An 18,723-nucleotide genomic window follows, 5' to 3' on the forward strand; every position below is an offset into this window, starting at 1 on the left:
CTTTTCAGAACTACTGGTCGTTGTTAATTATTTATATCATTTATAGGACTGGTTCCACTTCCCTGGAATCATTTTACAATTACCTCTCACAATCTGCCCACTTCTCTTTAACATCCTCAATTTCAAAAAGTAACTGGTCATCTTTACTTGTAATGGCTCCTTTTCAACTCTTTTATTCTTCTATGCATTTATGTATATTAGGCAAGTTCTTATTTTATTAATATTTCTAATTGACTTTTATTCTCTGTCACAAAGTACTGGGCTATGTTTTTTATCTTATTTTTAAATTGTTCTAACTTCCATTTTGCCATGCGTGAGTCCTCTTTGTTCATCTTTTCAGGTTAGTTTTAGTTCTAACTATTGTAATATTGTTTTTGAAATATTCTACCTTTTACCTCACAAAAATATATTAATCTATATTTTCTCTCGTTTCATTCTACAAAACCATGTGGTCCAACCAGTACGCCATTCCTACCCTTATCTACCTTTGCATTAAAATTGTCCATTATCATCAGATATTCTTTTGAGTTCAATACCCGCATAGCTTCCTCAACATTTTGGTAAAATTTCTTTTCTTCACTATCAGATGTGAGCGCATAAACTTGGATGATGGCTAAATCAAAGAGTTTTGCCTTAAATTTGACTAACTTAACCTCTCTGAGATAAGTTAGGAGCCTTACGCACAGCTGCTTTACTCTTCTTTCACTAAGATACTTACTCGTCTGTGACATTCATCTCTTCTGAATTCATACATTTACAGCACTAAACCAGTCCACTTGATTATCTTTGCTTTAGGCCAGTGGTTCTCAGTTTGTGGTCCACAGGCTACTTATGACAAGTGGAAAAGTAGCATTATTGTAGAAAGGAAGTGGTGGTATAGTGTATAGATCCCATTATGGTTCGTGAAATAAATATTAATAATAATTCGGGTGGTCCACAAACAAAAAACAAGATTGAAAAAGAACGCCCCAAGATATCACACTTCAGTCTTTTCATCTCTTGGCATACATTGCTCAATTTTTCAATTCTTTAAGAGTCCTCATCTTCATCTTGACACAAGGTTCCTCGTTGTTGCTTTTATGGTTTTCAACATCATAATTCAGAGTCCCAGGAGAGTGGGCTTTGCCCGCAGCCCATCATTATGGAATCATCTAATAACAGGAACACTAGAATTCTTCCTGGTAGCATACTTCATGACAGACTCCCCGAGGATCCTACATCCTGCCATAAATATCTTTACTACTTTATTCGAACTTCTCATACCAATAGCGCTATTGTTCAGATGATGACCAGGAGGTGGTTATCGGGATAGGTTTAGACGACCAGTGCAATGCCTAGGAACCATCCAATCCTCATATCAGAAACATCCAAAAGCCAATCTAGAGTTGAATTTAAACTAAAAAAAAAGTATATTAACTAAAGGTTAATTTGTTGGAGTATTATTACATCGAAGGAATAATAAAATGGATCATCAAGAAATTTTTAAAACAGTGGAGCTGGAGCATATTGTGGTGTATCATAAGTTTGTTATATATGAGTAGCAGTATAATTAATTTTCATTAATTACTTTTCCACTATCATGTTCATCAGAGTTATCACATAGTTTGTGTATGTTAGGAAAGTTGTTGTTTATATTTTTCAAACATTAGCATTTGGTAGATTACTTTTCAGTATAATATATGCAGAAAAACTGTAACTGCATGTTTCTACTACTTGCGACACACTTTCTTCTTTTTTCTCTTGTTCTGCGAATTTCTTCAACATAAACAAAAGCGCTAGCTAGAGACATACAGGACAAAGGCAAGTCCCAGTGCGAAAATAATCTTGTGCCGAGTGCAATAAAGTGGTGGTGTTGAGCGCAAAATTTGCAATACCCTCAAAAACCTTAGAAATAACTTGTTTATGGTTAGGCGTATTTGCTGTGTGTTGTGATCATCAGTGTTAGTACTAGTTATTCTTGATACCGACAGGCTTTCTAAGGCGAATCACGATTCTAAGGTTTTGGACAATACTGTTTTAGACTTCTTTAAAATTTAGGCAAAAATAACTTAACGTTTATAATGTAATTTTACTTTTGTTTGTTCCGTAAAGCATATAGCTTAAAGGCTGAAGACGAAATTTAAAGTTAAAAACTAAACGCATTAACTTAAAGACAGGTTAAGACTGAAACTGTATAGTGTACTGTATTACTAATACTAATAGTGTATAGCTCGGTGTAAAAAGACTCGTAAATCCTTAGTTTGTAACGTTACTCAGTTATTTAAGTTATAGGGATATCCTACACAGCTACAGCACAGTGTTCATTAGGTTTTATATGCATTTAATTTAATATTGCCTTTGGTGAATTCAAAGAAGAAACTTTTGTGAAAAAAGCCATTCAGTTTCACTTAGCCTTCAGCTTCATGACGTCAATGATGAGGTTTGTTTTCATCAAATATTTTTCTAATAATACATAAGGATTACAAAAACTTAATACTAGTAGTATTAAAAATATATTACTGTTAATAATAATAATACTGGTTTATTGTTTTATCAAATAAAACTGTAAACTGACCTAGTGCAGGCCTAATTAATTTAATATTAATAATATTAGTATTATTAGATTAAAGTTATAACTTGGCAAATTGCTTAATTACTAAATTAGTTAACTTGCATTCCAAATTATAGTTAAACTTTAAAATTCTACTCACTTAAGTCAAGACCAAGTTCATTTACATTTGCAATGTTACTGAGCCTATATAAATTTACTTTTGATAGTGATACTAGTTATTGGCAAAATTATCATAATATTACATAGTAATCTATCTTTTTTTTGTTGTTGTTGTTACTTGTTATCTGGAATTTGGATGGTGGAAAGAATGTAGACTTGGTGTATTTAGATCTCCAGAAAGCCTTTGATAAGGTACTACACAAAAGATTAGCCGACTGTTGTGAAAAGACAAGTTAATTGGATGTAAGGTGATTGTATGGGGGAAAGCAAAAAGTTGTTATAATGTAGAGCAGTGTTTTGGAAGCTGATTTTCATACGTGACCCCATTTTGAAAAATAAAAAATTTACATGGCCCTCTACCACACCCAAAACAAACCAACAACCAACTCATTCACAGGGCAATTGTCAAAGCTTTTAAATCCACAACTAAAGTAGGTCTAGCTGTGATCATCATCTGTATCATGACCTATTGGCTGTTGCTGCAACTCAGTGACCCACAGTTTGGAAACCTGTTTTCATTCTATTATCTTCAGAATATACCACAAAGAAAACAGATGCCTTTATACTATTGATCCCCTGGATGATCTTGAAAGAATTATATAAAATTACCTCTTTCCTTTTTTTTCTCAAGAGAAAATGAGAGACCTTAATCTATTCTTGTAAGATAACCCTTCCATCCCAGGAATCATTCTGTTAGCCCTCTTCTGAACCCTTTCTGGTATCCTTTCTTAGAGATGGAAACCAAATCTGTTCCCAGTATTCCAAATGTTATATGTATGGTGAGATAAATGCTGTAAATGACTTGTAATCAGTATACCTGTAAATACATCTTAAAATTATTAGCTTCACTAAGTAGCAGTAGAACACTGCTTTAATGGCTTGACTGACTTATCCACCAATATGTCAGGATCTTTTTCTTAAATCACCCTATTGAGTAGCCCCTCCTCTTTTTTTTTTGGAATGGGTGGACAGCTCTGATGTTATCTCTTAAGTGTTATGTTAAACTTATAATCAAAATGTGGTAACCCAGATGTATTACCTTGCACTTGCAATAATTAAAAGTCATTTGCTAAATATTTACAGTTTTCCAATTGATCCAAGTAGTTCTGTAATATCTCAATAACAAAGGTGTAAACTCTGACAACTGAGGTATCCGCTAGTACCAAGGATCCAGTATAACAACCTTTTGTTTTCTCCCATATAGCCACCCTACAGTCGAATTAACTAGTCTTTCCACCATGTAGTAAGTATGTGATTTTCTTAAGTTATCGCTTGTGTAGCATTTTATCAAAAACACCTTAAAAACTCAAGTACATACACACTATTGTTGAGATAAGAAGTAATATCCTCAAAAGAAAAAAAAACAGATTAGTAAGGCTGAATGTGCATTATCTTTCAGATATGACAATTTCACTAAATAATTTTGTAATACTCCTTTCATCAGTCTAAAATTTTGAACACTAAAAAAATAAAACCCAACTGCCCTATATTTTCCAGGGTATTTCTTATTGCTCTTTTCAGAAATAGAAGTAGCATTAACAATTCTCAAATTCTCAGGTATATGTCCACTGTTGAACTACAAAATAGTAGAGGCTCGCATATTTGATTTTTGACATGCTTAAAAACTTGTGGAAAACGGCTGTCCATGGTGTTTGATAAATTTTTAATATTGATCTTTTTAACTGCAACCAAGATTTTAATATCTTCATGATTCAAGTCAATTCCAATATTTCCTATATAATCTTCAGGATGAGGAATGTTATTAGTGTCTTCTCTTGAAGAATCATTTAAAAGCTTGGCCATCTCATAGTCTTGGATGAAAAAAATTACTTGTCCTCAGCATCCTTTAAGGACCCATTCCTAATTATAAAACTTATTTTACCATTTTTTTTTAACATATTTTAACTTTAACCAAATCCCTAGATTTCCTATATTTAGGTTAAACTTCAAACTATTTAAACTTCTTAAACTTATGGCATTCTTGAGTAATAATAGGTAAGCAAACAACAATTTATAAGCATAAGGAAAAGTATTATTGATGGTTGAACATGCTACGTATTTTGACAGAATATTGATCTGTCTTCTTCATTGCTGACATTCTCCTTTCATGTTTAGTAAGACAATAGATTTGATCTTTCCTGTTGTTCTGTTCCTCTTTCTAGAAACATGCTCATCTTAAATTAAAAATTATTTATTATTTCAAATTTCTCACATCATCTTTTACTCAGTATTCAAATTTACTAGTGATAAATGTTGTCTTACGGCCTCAAATTGGCTTTTTGAAAATTAGGAAGTAAGTTTCATTAATAATGTCTAGTTATATTGACTCATGTTGCTATTGGAGTACCTTGGGGATCGGTGTTTGGGCCTTTACTTTTGTTTATTTATTTATGTTAATGATATTACTTGGAGCATAATTAGTAAAGTTTGCAAAAGATATCAGAACCTTGGGTATTTCCAGCTGTATTGATGAGGTTCAGGTATTAAAGAATGACTGGGAATAATAGGTGAATTTGACAAATATGTAGTTAATGACCTACGAAAAGTACAGTGAATGCAAGGTAATACATTTAGGCTGACATGTATAATATAAATGGTAACTCACAGAATACCATGAATAAAGAAAAGGATCTTGATATATTGGTGGATAAGTCAGTCAAGATACTGAAGTAGCGCTCTATTGCTAGTAGTAAAGTTACTAGAATTTTAGGGTGTATCTACAGACATTGATTACTAATAAGAGGTACAGTTACTATCTCTACACAAATTACTAGTTAAACCTCACTTGAAATATTATGTACTGTTTTGGTCTAAGAAAGGATATTAGCTTATTGGAAATCATTCAGAGGAGAGCTGTTAGGATGATCATAGGGATGGAAGGGTTATCTTAAAGGAATATGTTAAGATCTTTGAGAAAAGAAAAGTGAGAGGTGATAAATAAGTTTATAAGATTAAATCAGCAATGAATAAAATAGAGGGTTCCTATTCCTTTTGTGAGTTAGTGAATTCTACTTTTATTTCAAAATGGTTTTGTTTACTGTTCATTTATTAATCCTTCTATCATTTAGTTCACCTATGAATTTTTAGTTATATTAAAATGATAACTCGCTTATCTAAAGTACATTGAATTTGAGTAAGTGATACTGATACAAGCTTTCCCTTGCAGTGATGTACAGATATTAATGTTGTGAAAAATTATGTAAGTTAGCTAGTCACATGAGATATAACCAGTAAATAAAAACCTTTCCTTGATCTTAAACAAGTTCACAAGGTATAGTTAGAATGAATTATTGTTGAGTGTTGCTTGATATTGTTGTTCATCCTGAGAAGTGGTTTGATTTTTGAATTATGTTTTTTATTCTGGTTTTTTTACCTAATTCCTTTATGTATTGAAATTAATAACATTGATATTTATGTTGTATTATTTATTAACATTTGTATCAGAGTCCTGGCTAGGCATGGATTTACTGTTTTTCTTTTTCTTTTTTTTTTGTAAGTGATAACACTTTAATTCCAATTGTTTGAAAGTTTTATTATGGATTTCTATTGTTCTTAGTTTAATAAGTTGCTTTTTGTTTGACCCTGATTGTATTGGCATTTTGTTTTAGTTCATTACAGTTTATACTGTATTCTGAAAACAATAGAATAAAAGGACAGAAGTTTAAGATCTGTAACAGATAAACTAGACTTCAATTAAGGATACTTTAGCTTTCTAATTGTATGATTGACTTATGAATTGCTGTTGGCAGCAGTGAAGGCCAGAACTTTAAAAGAGTTCGAGAGGAAATTGATTTCCTGTAAAATAATAATTTTTTGTTGTTCTTGCTTTTCTTGAGTGTAGGTGCATAAGGAATACTCTAAAAGACCGTATGGTCCATATTTTGAATTGTGGCAGTGCTTAAGACATGAAAGCCTTGCTCGGACAAATACTTTTGAACTCTTACTTGTCTGATTAAACAAGTGAAAAAAAAGTAGTTTCTTAAACTAATAAATGTAAATACTATATATTTGTTTTATTACTTCATTTGTGTAACACTGGACAACATCTGGACTTACAAACTATGAGTTTTTGAGCTTTTTTTTTTAAATTAACACACTGTTTTGGGTGGTATTTAACAACACTTAGAGTTATAAGATAATGATTTTGCAGGTGTTGTTCTTGTTTTGTTTTCCGAATGATTTTTTTCATTGATAAAAATGTTAGTTCACAATGTGTCAAAGTAATTTTTTTTCATCTGTACGAAACAACAGAGAGTCTTTAAGGTTATTTAATGCAATGCCAAAAGTGTTGTTTTCACAATTTTTAGATTTTATTATGACATTATACTGTTACAAAATGTAAGGATACACAGGCCAAAGTATTATCAAGCCTTGCAATTAAGTAAGTCCAACTTAAATTGCTATATCCTAAATGCATAACTTTAACATAACACACTTACAATAAGGAACTGGTTAATCATTCCAGTACACACACTGCTTGAGGAAAAGTAAGATTTTAAACCCACCTTTACATTTGTCTCTACTGAAACACATTTTTCCATTGAGAATTACTCACTAAGCTGTCAAGTTTCCTTTAGAATAAGAAAAACATATCCAGCAGAGTTAGCTTTTCCAAGCTTCTTAATACATTTGTGAATATTATTATTATTACCAATTTGAAAATATATAACCTATCAAAATCATTGACATAATTAAAGAACAGCAAAAATCTAAAAAACAAACCTCTTAAAAAATCCAACTATTGTACTTTCATTCCTCTAATCTGAAAAATGTCTATGTATCGGTGCAGCCAAGAAGATACTATACTAGCACATTCACACACAGCATGTAAATGTTCCAGTTGTGCTAAATTGAGAATATATTGCATATAACATGTGTGACATAAACAGTATAAAGCTGTACATGATGGTGCAATAACTAATGACTTTACATATACCAGCAGATGAGTTACAATGCAGTGTATCTACTACATATTCTGTCGTACTGTTCTGTTGAATATTCTTCACCAAATGATGCAAAGTGTTGCATGTACATTTTGGTTTTCATATGTGTAATATACACAATAAAATTATCAATAGCCAAAGAAAATTGGTTTCGTGTATTCTATACAATACAAATACAAAGAGCCATTTCTGCCCTTATTCTTGATTCAAAGTCATTTGTATTTATCTTTCTCTGTTTACACCAGCTCACTGTTCACATCTATTATACTATCTTTACTTTTGTATTCTGATATCTATTTTGTATGTATGTGTGGTTCAGTGGTTAATATCATGATATTTGATGGGACAACATTGGGCTACATAACGTAACATTTTTAAAACAACAATAAAAGGACTGTTGGTCTATTGAGGCTGTTACATCCACTAAACTAAACAAAATACTCAAAGCTAGCCCTTATCGTATGGATATTTATCAAGCTTTCCCTTAGACATCTTACGTTTACTGCGTTTCACATCTCATGGTATTCAATTTTAAAGGCCAACTGCCTTGTTAAAAAAAGTAAAATCGTTTTAGCTGAAGATGACTCCTACCCTATTCCATCAAAATTTATATTTATGTTTCCTTGCCCTACCATTCTCACTATTAAGTATAAAAAAAGATGATGCATGAACACTATCACTTACCTTAACAATCTTAAACACCTCAATCAGATAGTTTCAGATATCTTAACCTGTCCTTGTATGACAAACTTTACTCCCTGGTTTCATCATAGTAGCCCTCTTTTGAACCTTTTCCAACAATTCAATGTCATTCTTAAGATAAGGAGCCCAAAACTGAACCCAATACTTCATATGAAACCTGACCAGTAATTTGTACAAAGGAATTGTAGCCTCTTTAGATTTTTATTCAGTATTTCTATAAATTGAACCTAAAATTGCATTTTCCCCATCACTAGTAGCAACAACAGCACACTGCTTGGATGGCTTAAGAAACTGATCAACCAACGCTCCAAGGTCCTTTTCTTCCATGAAACTGTTAAGGTGATTCCCATCAAATTGTACTTGTGATTTAATTATGATAGCCCACATCCATTACATTGTATTTATTATAATCAAAAGCCATTTTCTATTTATTTGTTTAACTCGCCATATAATTTAATTCTTTTTGTAAAGCAGCAGCATCCTCATCACAGCCAGCAACACCTAAGATCTTAATGATAGTTTGAAAATTTTCCATTCTACATATATGGTAATTTCTTATTCAAAGCTGATATGCATCATAGTCATTTTGGCTTTTTATTTTTTTATTTTAAAACTTGGTGATTGATATTTGAAAAGGGGCAACTAAATTAAATTTTACACTTCTGACACACTTCCTGAAGTGTTGCAGTCATTGAAATTTGATCCTTTTCAACAGTATTAATTTGCTAGATTTTTTATTTATTTGCTTTATTTGTTGTTTATATTTTAATTACAGTATATATTGCACACAATAACTCCTTGTGTTGAGTGTTTTTTATATTATTTCAAGTTCCAGTCCTTAGACACCTATCAAAAACAATAACAGAAGTACATTCTTCTTTATCCTAAACATTCCTTAGACATGTAGTTTGTTTTCAACATACATACTTTGAACATGCTTATATTATCCCACTACCTTAATAGTTAACTATAATACTCTGGAATTTATAGAAGTATAGGAAAATACATGCATACTCAGTGACTCTCTGAGCTTCTTTTTCTTTTTTTTTCGAGACTGAATAAATTATTTTTATAAATATTTATAAATATTATTTAAGAAATACTTGTTTCATTTTGGGAAATGTACTGACAGGTATTGTCTCCAGATTTTGTGTGTATGTGTGTTTATATATATTTATTTATTTTGGTGATTTGGCAAATGACAGTGTAAACCCTGCTACAGTGAGGAATGCTAAAAGATATGCAGCTACGTTTCCTTCCTAAAATGGGTGATTTTTTTTTAGTTCTTATTCTGATATTTTGTTAGTTACTTTCAAATTAATTATATATTTCGATAAAATTTAATCTCATTTTATTATTGTGTTTTCAGAGAGATTCAATATGTAAATTAACAACTTTATGAAAAGAAAAAGAAATTGAAAATCTAACTTTGTATCACTACAGGTATTTCACAGAGAGCTTGTTGTTGTTTTTAATCTGTCAGTGTTCACTAATGTTGATCAGCAATGCACCAGTGGTTTGGAGTGAAATTTAACCATTGTTATGGACTTCTTCAGACATATTGAGATATTTCATTAAATAATAAACACCCATAAGTGGCAATGATGTTTTTTAAAGATGTACATAGTTACACAATATGAAGTATCTTGAAATGTATACAGTTTTATGAGTGGTTTTTATAGTTAACTTCATTTATTAAATACATTTTGTTTTTTTGATATTTACAGGTGCTTGGAAAAGGAAATCTACAAATATCCTTACTTCTAAATCAGAACATTGAAAAACATGCTGAAACATTAGAATATTTTACTATCTCCTTGAACTATTGTTTTGGCGAAAGATAGCAACAAAAAACCTTAGATTTAGCAAGAAATTTATTTTTGTTTGATCAAGCCATGTTTAATATTGTTAAAATTCTGCATAGTATTTGTGCACGTCATCAAAACATAAGATAGTAAATGCTTAAGTCAGTCATTTGAAAAAGAATGATAATTCACATGAGATGCCTGTCTTTATAATTTAATAATCAAAATTAAGTTTAAAACAGCCTATTTTGTGACCTCTTACAAAAGATACATAATTTATAAAAATGGGAAGATATACTGGGAAAAAATGCCGCCTTATTAGCATGTTCAGCCTCACTGCAAACTTTTTTCTGGTGGAAATTGTTGTTGGTTATGTTACCAATTCTATGGCTCTAGTGGCTGATTCCTTTCACATGCTATCTGATGTAATAGCCCTAGTCATCGCTTTTCTCTCTGTTAAGGTAAGCCAATCTACTTGAATATTCTTGATTAATTAATACTGTCATGTAAGATAACTACAATTTATTGTAATTGTTTGTACTATGTATTCCATCCAGGATATGGTACATAAACCTTTTCATAGATGCCAAAGTTGTGACTAATCATTTGTTTATCTCTGTTTATAAAAAGATAAAATAAAGTGGTTATATATATATATATATCAATACTATGATTTTAAACCTTAAAAACCAACAAAGCAAAGGAACCATTTGGCTTAATAATGGTGATTAAAACCACACTAGGATATAGATGTTTTGTTTTTGTAGTTATTCATAACAAGTTCATTACAGATTTGAAAGCAGACTGTTACAGCATGTAAAATAGCATTTTTAATAGATCCTTATCTGCAAATGTGCCCAACTGATGAGTGCTGGTATTGAATGAAAAGTCTCTTGGGCACAAAAATTGATTTGAAATGCTAATTTTACATGCTTTTAATTTAAAATCATAAGGAACTATAGGGCTCAAAATTAGTGGGGGCCCAGGAGTCTGTGGGCCCCTAGGTAACCCGCGTGACCCCTTAAAATCAAAAGTCATTAATAGCTTGACTCCACATAAATTGATCTGATCATTTCTTAACCAAGCATAACTTATGACAAATCATGAATGGACCTTCCCAAATTTACGTACACTTGTCAGTCATGTACAGTTCACAAATATGACCACTATGAATGCCTGTGCAACGAATGTTTAGCTAAAATACGTGTGCTAGCTTCACTGATGTACAGTGTATTCAGCATGTATAGCCTATCATGCCTAACAAGAGGTGTGTGTACATATAAACTTTCTTGCTGGGTATTTTGGTTTGAAAACCTTTAGCTAGGTCCTGAAAGGTAACCAGGGGTGGTCAGAAACTGTAATTCACCCCGCTCGCGAAAACTTTAGTTGAACAACTAACAAGGCTGCAAAGAAAATAAGTTTTAAGATTTTTGAGCACTTTGAGGAAATAATTTGGAGCTTAATATTGTTGAAGCATGAAAGATTGATTCACAAGCATGGTTGATGAATAAGGTAAACAAGGAGAGCTGACACCTCGTAATAAACGTCAGGGATAAACCAAGAAGTGGGGAGTTGGAGACAGAAAAGAAGAAGTTTGTTGAAAGAAAAAGAAGTTGATACTGAAACTGAAGAAGACTTCTTGCTGTATATGAAGGCTTCAATATAAAAGGTGGCTGTTGATGAAGATGAAGCAGGTGTGAAGATTGAAGGAACAAAGACTGTACCAAGGATACCCAGTTCAAAGTTGACACAAATTGTATAAATAAGAGTGATAATTAGGGTCTGAAGTGATTGATTAATTAATTCTTGATAGGGGATGAATACATTTAAAACTAGCGAAGATAGTAACTGTGAAATTTGCTTCAATTTATTAAAATTGATGGCAAAAAATTAAATAGCTTTGGTTGAATTAATAGATAAAAATGTAATGTAAATTTTGAATATAGAATATGAGGTGGAGTGGTCCTTCTTAGAGTGGAGATCTTAAGATCCAATGAAAATATTTTTGCTGTGGGGAAAAAATGGAAGTACCCTAAGTACTTTCACTGATCAGGCACTGAATATTATACCTGTTCAGTGCCTGAATTGTTAAGGTTTAACTAGAGGTTGCAAAGCTTTTCCTGCTTTTATTTATTTTTTTTAAAAAAAAGGCTATATAGTTTGGGATTTGGATGGGTTGAGGGCTACATGGCACTTGTTGCACCAATCTGATACTGCATTGAGTAGTATTTGGACCTTAAATGTCGCATATTGAGAAGCAAGTCTATGGTTTAAGGAAGGGAACAGGATATCATTGACGCAGATGTTGTATGATGTTGAGCTTAACATTTATTTAAATACATACATAGAAAACTGTTTGGTAATGGGATTTCAAGACTGTCAAAATGCAAGAGAGTTAGGAGAAATGTTTCTTTATCTGTAACAACAGTGATTTTTATGTCAATAAACATACATTTGAAATGAAATATTTTTTTAGTTATATGGTATGGCTGTGACAGCTTAGTGAGTTTTGTAGAATGATCATGAGTGCAGCAGGAACTTTTGTTGATTTTTCTTTATGGCATTGCTTCAATATCATTTTAAGTGGTAACATTAAATTAAAAGCCTTGTTATCTGTTCATAAGAATACTTGATAACTGAATGTGGGTCAGTAGAAGTTCAGTCCTTAAATATCAGTAATTTGTTTATCTCACCTTATGGCATCAGAGACTTTTATTATTTTTAATGTATTTTGTAGTTGTTATTAAGTTTAGAAATCTAAAGTTTCTCAAATTCTATTTATTTTTAATATTCTTGTTGAACCATTAAAGCAATATATTTTGAAGTTTTTATATAAATTTCAAAATTGTATATTAAGTAATGGGAAACTATATCTTACTCAACCCACTCCATTGGCTACAACTCAACTAATCTTCTAAAAATTCCTTTTTTAGTCTTTGAACATCTTAATGTAGTTGTGTAGTTTGAAAATACTTTTTTTCATTTGTAATTGACAAAGGGTAGTTTCCACCTCCTATGCTTTAACTTTTAAACTCTCAGTTTGATATAAATTTCAAATTTACTAGAAAGTCATTATATATTGAAAAAGGAATGACTTTGTAGTAGAGTTTTTTTGTTGTTTTTTTTCAAGAGTTGGCCTTGAAACTCAAAATTGAAATTGCAAGTCACCTTTTATGAAGTGGTTAAAACTTGTGCACTACACATATTTAAATGCCGGGTAAAATCATAATTTCTCAGTTATGCATTATAAAGTAAAAGTGATACGTTCTGTGGTAGGAAAAAGACATGTATTTTTTTGTCAATTTATTATTTTTACCTCTTCACTTCAATTAAGTCAGTGGAATATTTTCTTTCTTCCCCAGTCTCTTTCATTCAGTCTTTTCTTCTTTTTGTGTCTGAATTTTGTTTAGATTTGTCTGATTTTCTATCAAGAGATATAGAGTATTATTTTGCTAGGTATTCATATTATTTTTCATTAAGAATGTCTTTAAAGCATTAATTAATTAAAACTGTACATGTAATTTCTATGTGTACATGTTCTTATTTTTAGTTTTTTCCTGACTAAATGATTTGGTTAAATATCTTTGTTTGTTTTTTTTACTTTAATGCCTGGCACTTTATTCTACATAGACTTTGTACTTGTAAGTAGTTTTAATTTTTCACATTTTAATCCATTAGTTTGCATCATTAATACAAATATTATTAATTATTATTGTGTATAGCAGGGTATTTACATGCATTAACTTGTATACATCACTTCTTTCTTTCTTTTTTATAACCAAACCATTCATGTTAAGAGTGTAAAATACCTGTAATTCATTAAAATACCAAGCTGGTAATAACTGTGAGTGAAGTTGTCCTGTTCTTTCTCACTCACAATGAACCAGACCTACTCCTAAAATAATCATTGAAGATTTTAGTTCTTTACTCTTAACATACACAACCTACAATTATTCCAGAAAGTGGTGGTTAATTATGCTCAGTAATTTATATTTTGGACATTAATGTATGTATTTATATGATTTATAATAGAAATAAGCTGAGGTTAGTCTGTATAAATAGCTTTGATTTCGAAAGCTCCTACAAATTAGTTATTTATACATGTGCTCATACAAAAAATAGGTTTGTCAGTTTTTTTTCTATATGCTTGATCTATATTAATTTTATTTTAATAAAAACTTTAAAATTTAATGGCTGGTGTTATAAGCATACATTTGTAATTGTAAGTGCTAATGGTACTGTATGACTTGAAAAAAGGTTTATCATTGTGTTGCTTAGTTTAGTGAATATTACAGCATCCTTACAGTATACTTGAGGATCTTTTTTTACTTCTGTAGTTTCTGCAATTATCCAGGATAAATGTTATTCTTTTATTTTGACTATAGGCATACACATTAGTACATGTTATTAGTGAAGGGAGGGACTGTTTCTATGTACAGGTATATCATCTCAGTGTATATGCATTACTTGAGCATGATATGATCAAAGTTGAAAGTAATGTAAATACAGACAATCTTTATCTATGCTTTTGAAATCACTGCACTTATATACATTGTGTGTTTGAAAGAGAACATCTCCCTCTCAGAATCACTAACTTGCTTTTAAGGTCCACATTAATAACAAAAGACAACATATAGCAAAAGAAGCTAAAACAACTATTATAATTCTAATTATATTAATAAATATTAGTATTCAGGTAATAATAAAATTATAATTGTGATTTTGATTTAAAAGTGGTTTAGGCAAAGTAAGAGTATTGTTAACCTCAGTTGATAGAACAAAATATTATCTTTCCTTTAGACTGTACAGAAGCAGGTCATATATTCAGATATACTGCTGGTACTGTTAACTGAAGTGTATTGGTATTGATCTATGGATTCAGAATGTCTTTAACCTTTTTTTAAAATAAAAAGGTTTCTCTATAATAATTATGATTATTGTATAAGAATTTATACTAGAAGTTTGAAAACCATACGAGGCAGAGTTTGTGATCATGCATAAACTTGGCCAAAAAAAGTGTATTCAAGTAAAACTCATGACATTTTTAAGTACATTTTAATAAATGCTTTTGTATTTTTTACTAAAAGTACCAGCTTTATGATACAACCCTTTGTATAATATTTTAGTTAAAAACAGTTAATATTTTAGTTTCATATTTTTCATTATCAATCTAATATATTTTTTATTTTCTATGACTACTATTAATGACGATATTCAAAGAAATTTTAGTACTCTGTAATTATGCATTTTTTTATTGCAAGCATCTTATTCAGTTCTGTTTTTCCAAACTTCTATTGGAAATTTTGTAAACTAGACATAAGATAACCTTGAAAACATTCATAACTGGTTTGACAAGAAGATGAACTGTTAAAATATGCCAAACCTGTCTTTTGAATGTTAGAAATAAACATTTTGTTCTTAATGATCATTAACCACAAGTTTTTTTGTAAAGAAGGTTCTTTCAATGCCAAATCACATGTACATTTTTATCAGCAAGTCCATTTTAAGTTAGGTATGGTTCATATTTTGCTGATCATAATGATCCAAGGCAAACTAAAATACTACAACAACTAATCAGTTTTACTTCTCAGTTGTCAATGATATAAATTTTTAGTTTGTACATTCTTATATAAAATGTCTTGAAGTTACAGAACAGATGTTGACTTCAAATTCAATTATTCTAGACAGTTAGGACATTTACTTCTATTTTACACATTGGATGTGTGAGTGAGTACATGCATCTGTATTGCATAGGAAAAACTACTTTCATTTTACATGTAATCTGTAATAATGTTATGTTTTACCACATTGTTTTGCCTTCAAGTTGTTTTCTTCTTGGCCTATCTTGCATTATATCTCCAATTTTTCCATTTGCTATCTATTAATCCCCTACTGTTTCAAGAGTTCAATCATATTTTCTTTTCTTTTTCAGTTTTATTTTTATTATCTCTAGATTCCTGTATTGGTTCTTTCTCAGAGTTCATATGCGTTATTTAAAGCAGCAAGCCCTCACCTAAGGTTTTTGGGGTGTAAAAAATGTTAACGTCCCTTATGTAGATAAGCTTTAAATAATTTAAACATAATATTTATTCAAGTTTATTAGAACCTAAATTATTTTTAAGGTTTCCTTTCCATAATAAAGTTGCTTACTTTTAAAATATCCTTCACAAATTTGAAAATTGTGACTGTATGTGTGTGTGTGTATGTGGCTTGTCTTGGGAAACTAGTCCTTCCTTGTTATCTATAGATCCCCACCCATTGGGTTTGTCTACATCCTGGTCACTAGCCAGTTAGTTAATTGATCCTCAAATTTAATCTATTAAACCTCAGTTTTCAAGAGAAGCATACTATCAAGTCATCTTTGTTTTTCTGAGTTTTGTTTGCATGCCTTTTCAGTACAACCTTTTACCTTCTTTTTTGGCTCAAAAGAAAGAAAGAAAATGGGGACATTCTGAACTTCTGATTGGTTATTCATGTTAATATATAGAAGTAAGTGTATATAAGGGAGCATTTCCAAAAATGGAAAGAGGTGGGTGGGGTGCCACTATGTTTGATTTATTACATGAGCAATAACTTAGCAAATTGAAAAGATAAGATAAGAGATTATAGTCTAGCTGTCAAAATACATAATTTCAATTTCTAAATTGTACAAAACTAAATATTTAGTATTTTGACTTCACATACATCTAATTTGAACCAGTGCTGCATTCAACATACCATGTGACCCACAAAAATTGATGTTTGTCTGTTTTTTGATATTTGCTTTTAAATTAAGAAATTGAGCAATATGTAACTAAAATTTGAATTATAATCTACAGTTTGATACCAAACTTACTGACATAAGTTCGTGAAATAGTAGTTCAGTAAAATTTTGAATGCGAGTCAACAAACGAGATGACATGGCCTTTCACCCATGACCCATCTTGAAAGGGTTAAAATATTTTTATGTATATGTGTGTAATATAGTATAAATCTTTGTTTCAATTGCTCCTACAAAATAGTATATTTTGTTATTGTTTATTCTGAATGAAATCAAGTCACATAAATCAAATATACATGAACCATATTACTCAAATATAATGTTTGATAGATACTTTACTTCAAGTGTGATTTTTGACTAATTTTACATTCAAGTTGCATCATCAGTTAAAATACAATTAAACATGGGTACGATTTATTTTGCTTAGATATTAGATCTTCCCTAGTTCTGGATATTTCTAGGCTAGCATACATTGCTTATTCATGATAATTAAACATTAGTATTTAATCATTGTTTTTTTCATTTATTTAAAATAACAGCTGTCATTTTCTTATTTGTATATGCTATTATTATTGGATATTACTAATATGCAAATTTAGTTAATACCTGTTTACATACTGAAATACATCTTGACAGCCATACATCACATTAAATTGCCCACAGGACAGGATATTTGTATTAAAGTACATTTTACAAATGAATTTCCAACCTAATTGTAGGATCTATATAGAAAAAAAAAATTATTTGCTTTTCATGTTATACATGTTTCTTTATGCATGTACATGTACACATCTTTTAAATAATAATAAAAAACATTTGAAATAGAATTTGAAATGATTCTTTTTATAATGAGAACAAACACTTTTTAAATAACTAATTTAAAAAAAATTTTCATTTACATAATTTACTCATTTTTACCAAATTAAGCTTATTTAGAATATATATGTGGTGAAAGTAATTTTTATGTATATGCATAAAATGTATCTGAGTTGGTGGTTTCCAAACTTTTTTTGCTGATGACACCCTAACCCAATTACTTTGATCTATACGACACTCCTGCTGCCACGTGCAATATTTTTTGTGGAGTTTTTTTTATGCTCTTAATTATATTTCGTTTGGTAAAACTCGCAATACCCCTAACAACTTGCTGTGATACATTAGTGTGTCATGATACACAATTTGGAAACCACTGATCTGAGTGTTTCAAATTAAGTACATAGGAATAAAAGTGATTATAAGCATACCCATAATTTTGAATGATAGTGTAGTAAAAATTTTAATTTTATTTCCTTTTTTTTCTTTTTTTTTAATATTGATATAGATGTCTCCAAAGAAATGGTCAAAGAATACATTTGGATGGGCAAGAGCAGAGGTTTTAGGAGCACTTGTGAATGCTGTTTTCCTAGTTGCCTTGTGCTTTTCAATTTTAGTGGAATCTTTGAAACGATTTTATGAACCAGAAGAGATCCATGATCCCTTGTTAATTTTATATGTTGGTGTCTCAGGGCTACTTGTGAATGTTATTGGATTATTCCTTTTCCATCGTAAGTTGAAATTAATTATTTTGTAACCAACTTCATCATATATATTGTTTATGCAAAGTTAGTGAGAAACTAATTAAACTAACTTATTTAAAATAATATGGATTTTATTATAATTTAAAATACAGCTCCTAACCATTTCTCTTAATTTGCTCCTTTCATGTTGTTTGTCGCAAATGGTGGGCCTGTTAGTTTTCATTGTTTCTCCAGCTTTCAGCATTGAACTTATAACTACGTATTTTATAATAATCTCATAACTTTG

The 18,723-nt window shown here is 30.4% G+C and overlaps 1 protein-coding gene across 1 annotated transcript in view; it reads left to right on the forward strand.

The window, feature by feature from the left end:
- Positions 1 to 1,884: 1,884 nt before the first annotated feature.
- LOC106459084 (zinc transporter 1-like) overlaps positions 1,885 to 18,723 on the forward strand; it is a 42,417-nt gene continuing 25,578 nt past the window's right edge. Inside the window, exons 1-3 of the mRNA XM_013918668.2 lie at positions 1,885 to 2,419; positions 10,083 to 10,621; positions 18,242 to 18,464. Coding sequence (XP_013774122.1) covers positions 10,445 to 10,621; positions 18,242 to 18,464 — 400 coding nt within the window. The 5' untranslated portion in view covers positions 1,885 to 2,419; positions 10,083 to 10,444. The remainder of the gene's footprint in view (positions 2,420 to 10,082; positions 10,622 to 18,241; positions 18,465 to 18,723) is intronic.

The sequence above is a fragment of the Limulus polyphemus genome, unplaced genomic scaffold, assembly GCF_000517525.1.
Source record: "Limulus polyphemus unplaced genomic scaffold, Limulus_polyphemus-2.1.2 Scaffold556, whole genome shotgun sequence".
NCBI lineage: Eukaryota > Metazoa > Arthropoda > Merostomata > Xiphosura > Limulidae > Limulus > Limulus polyphemus.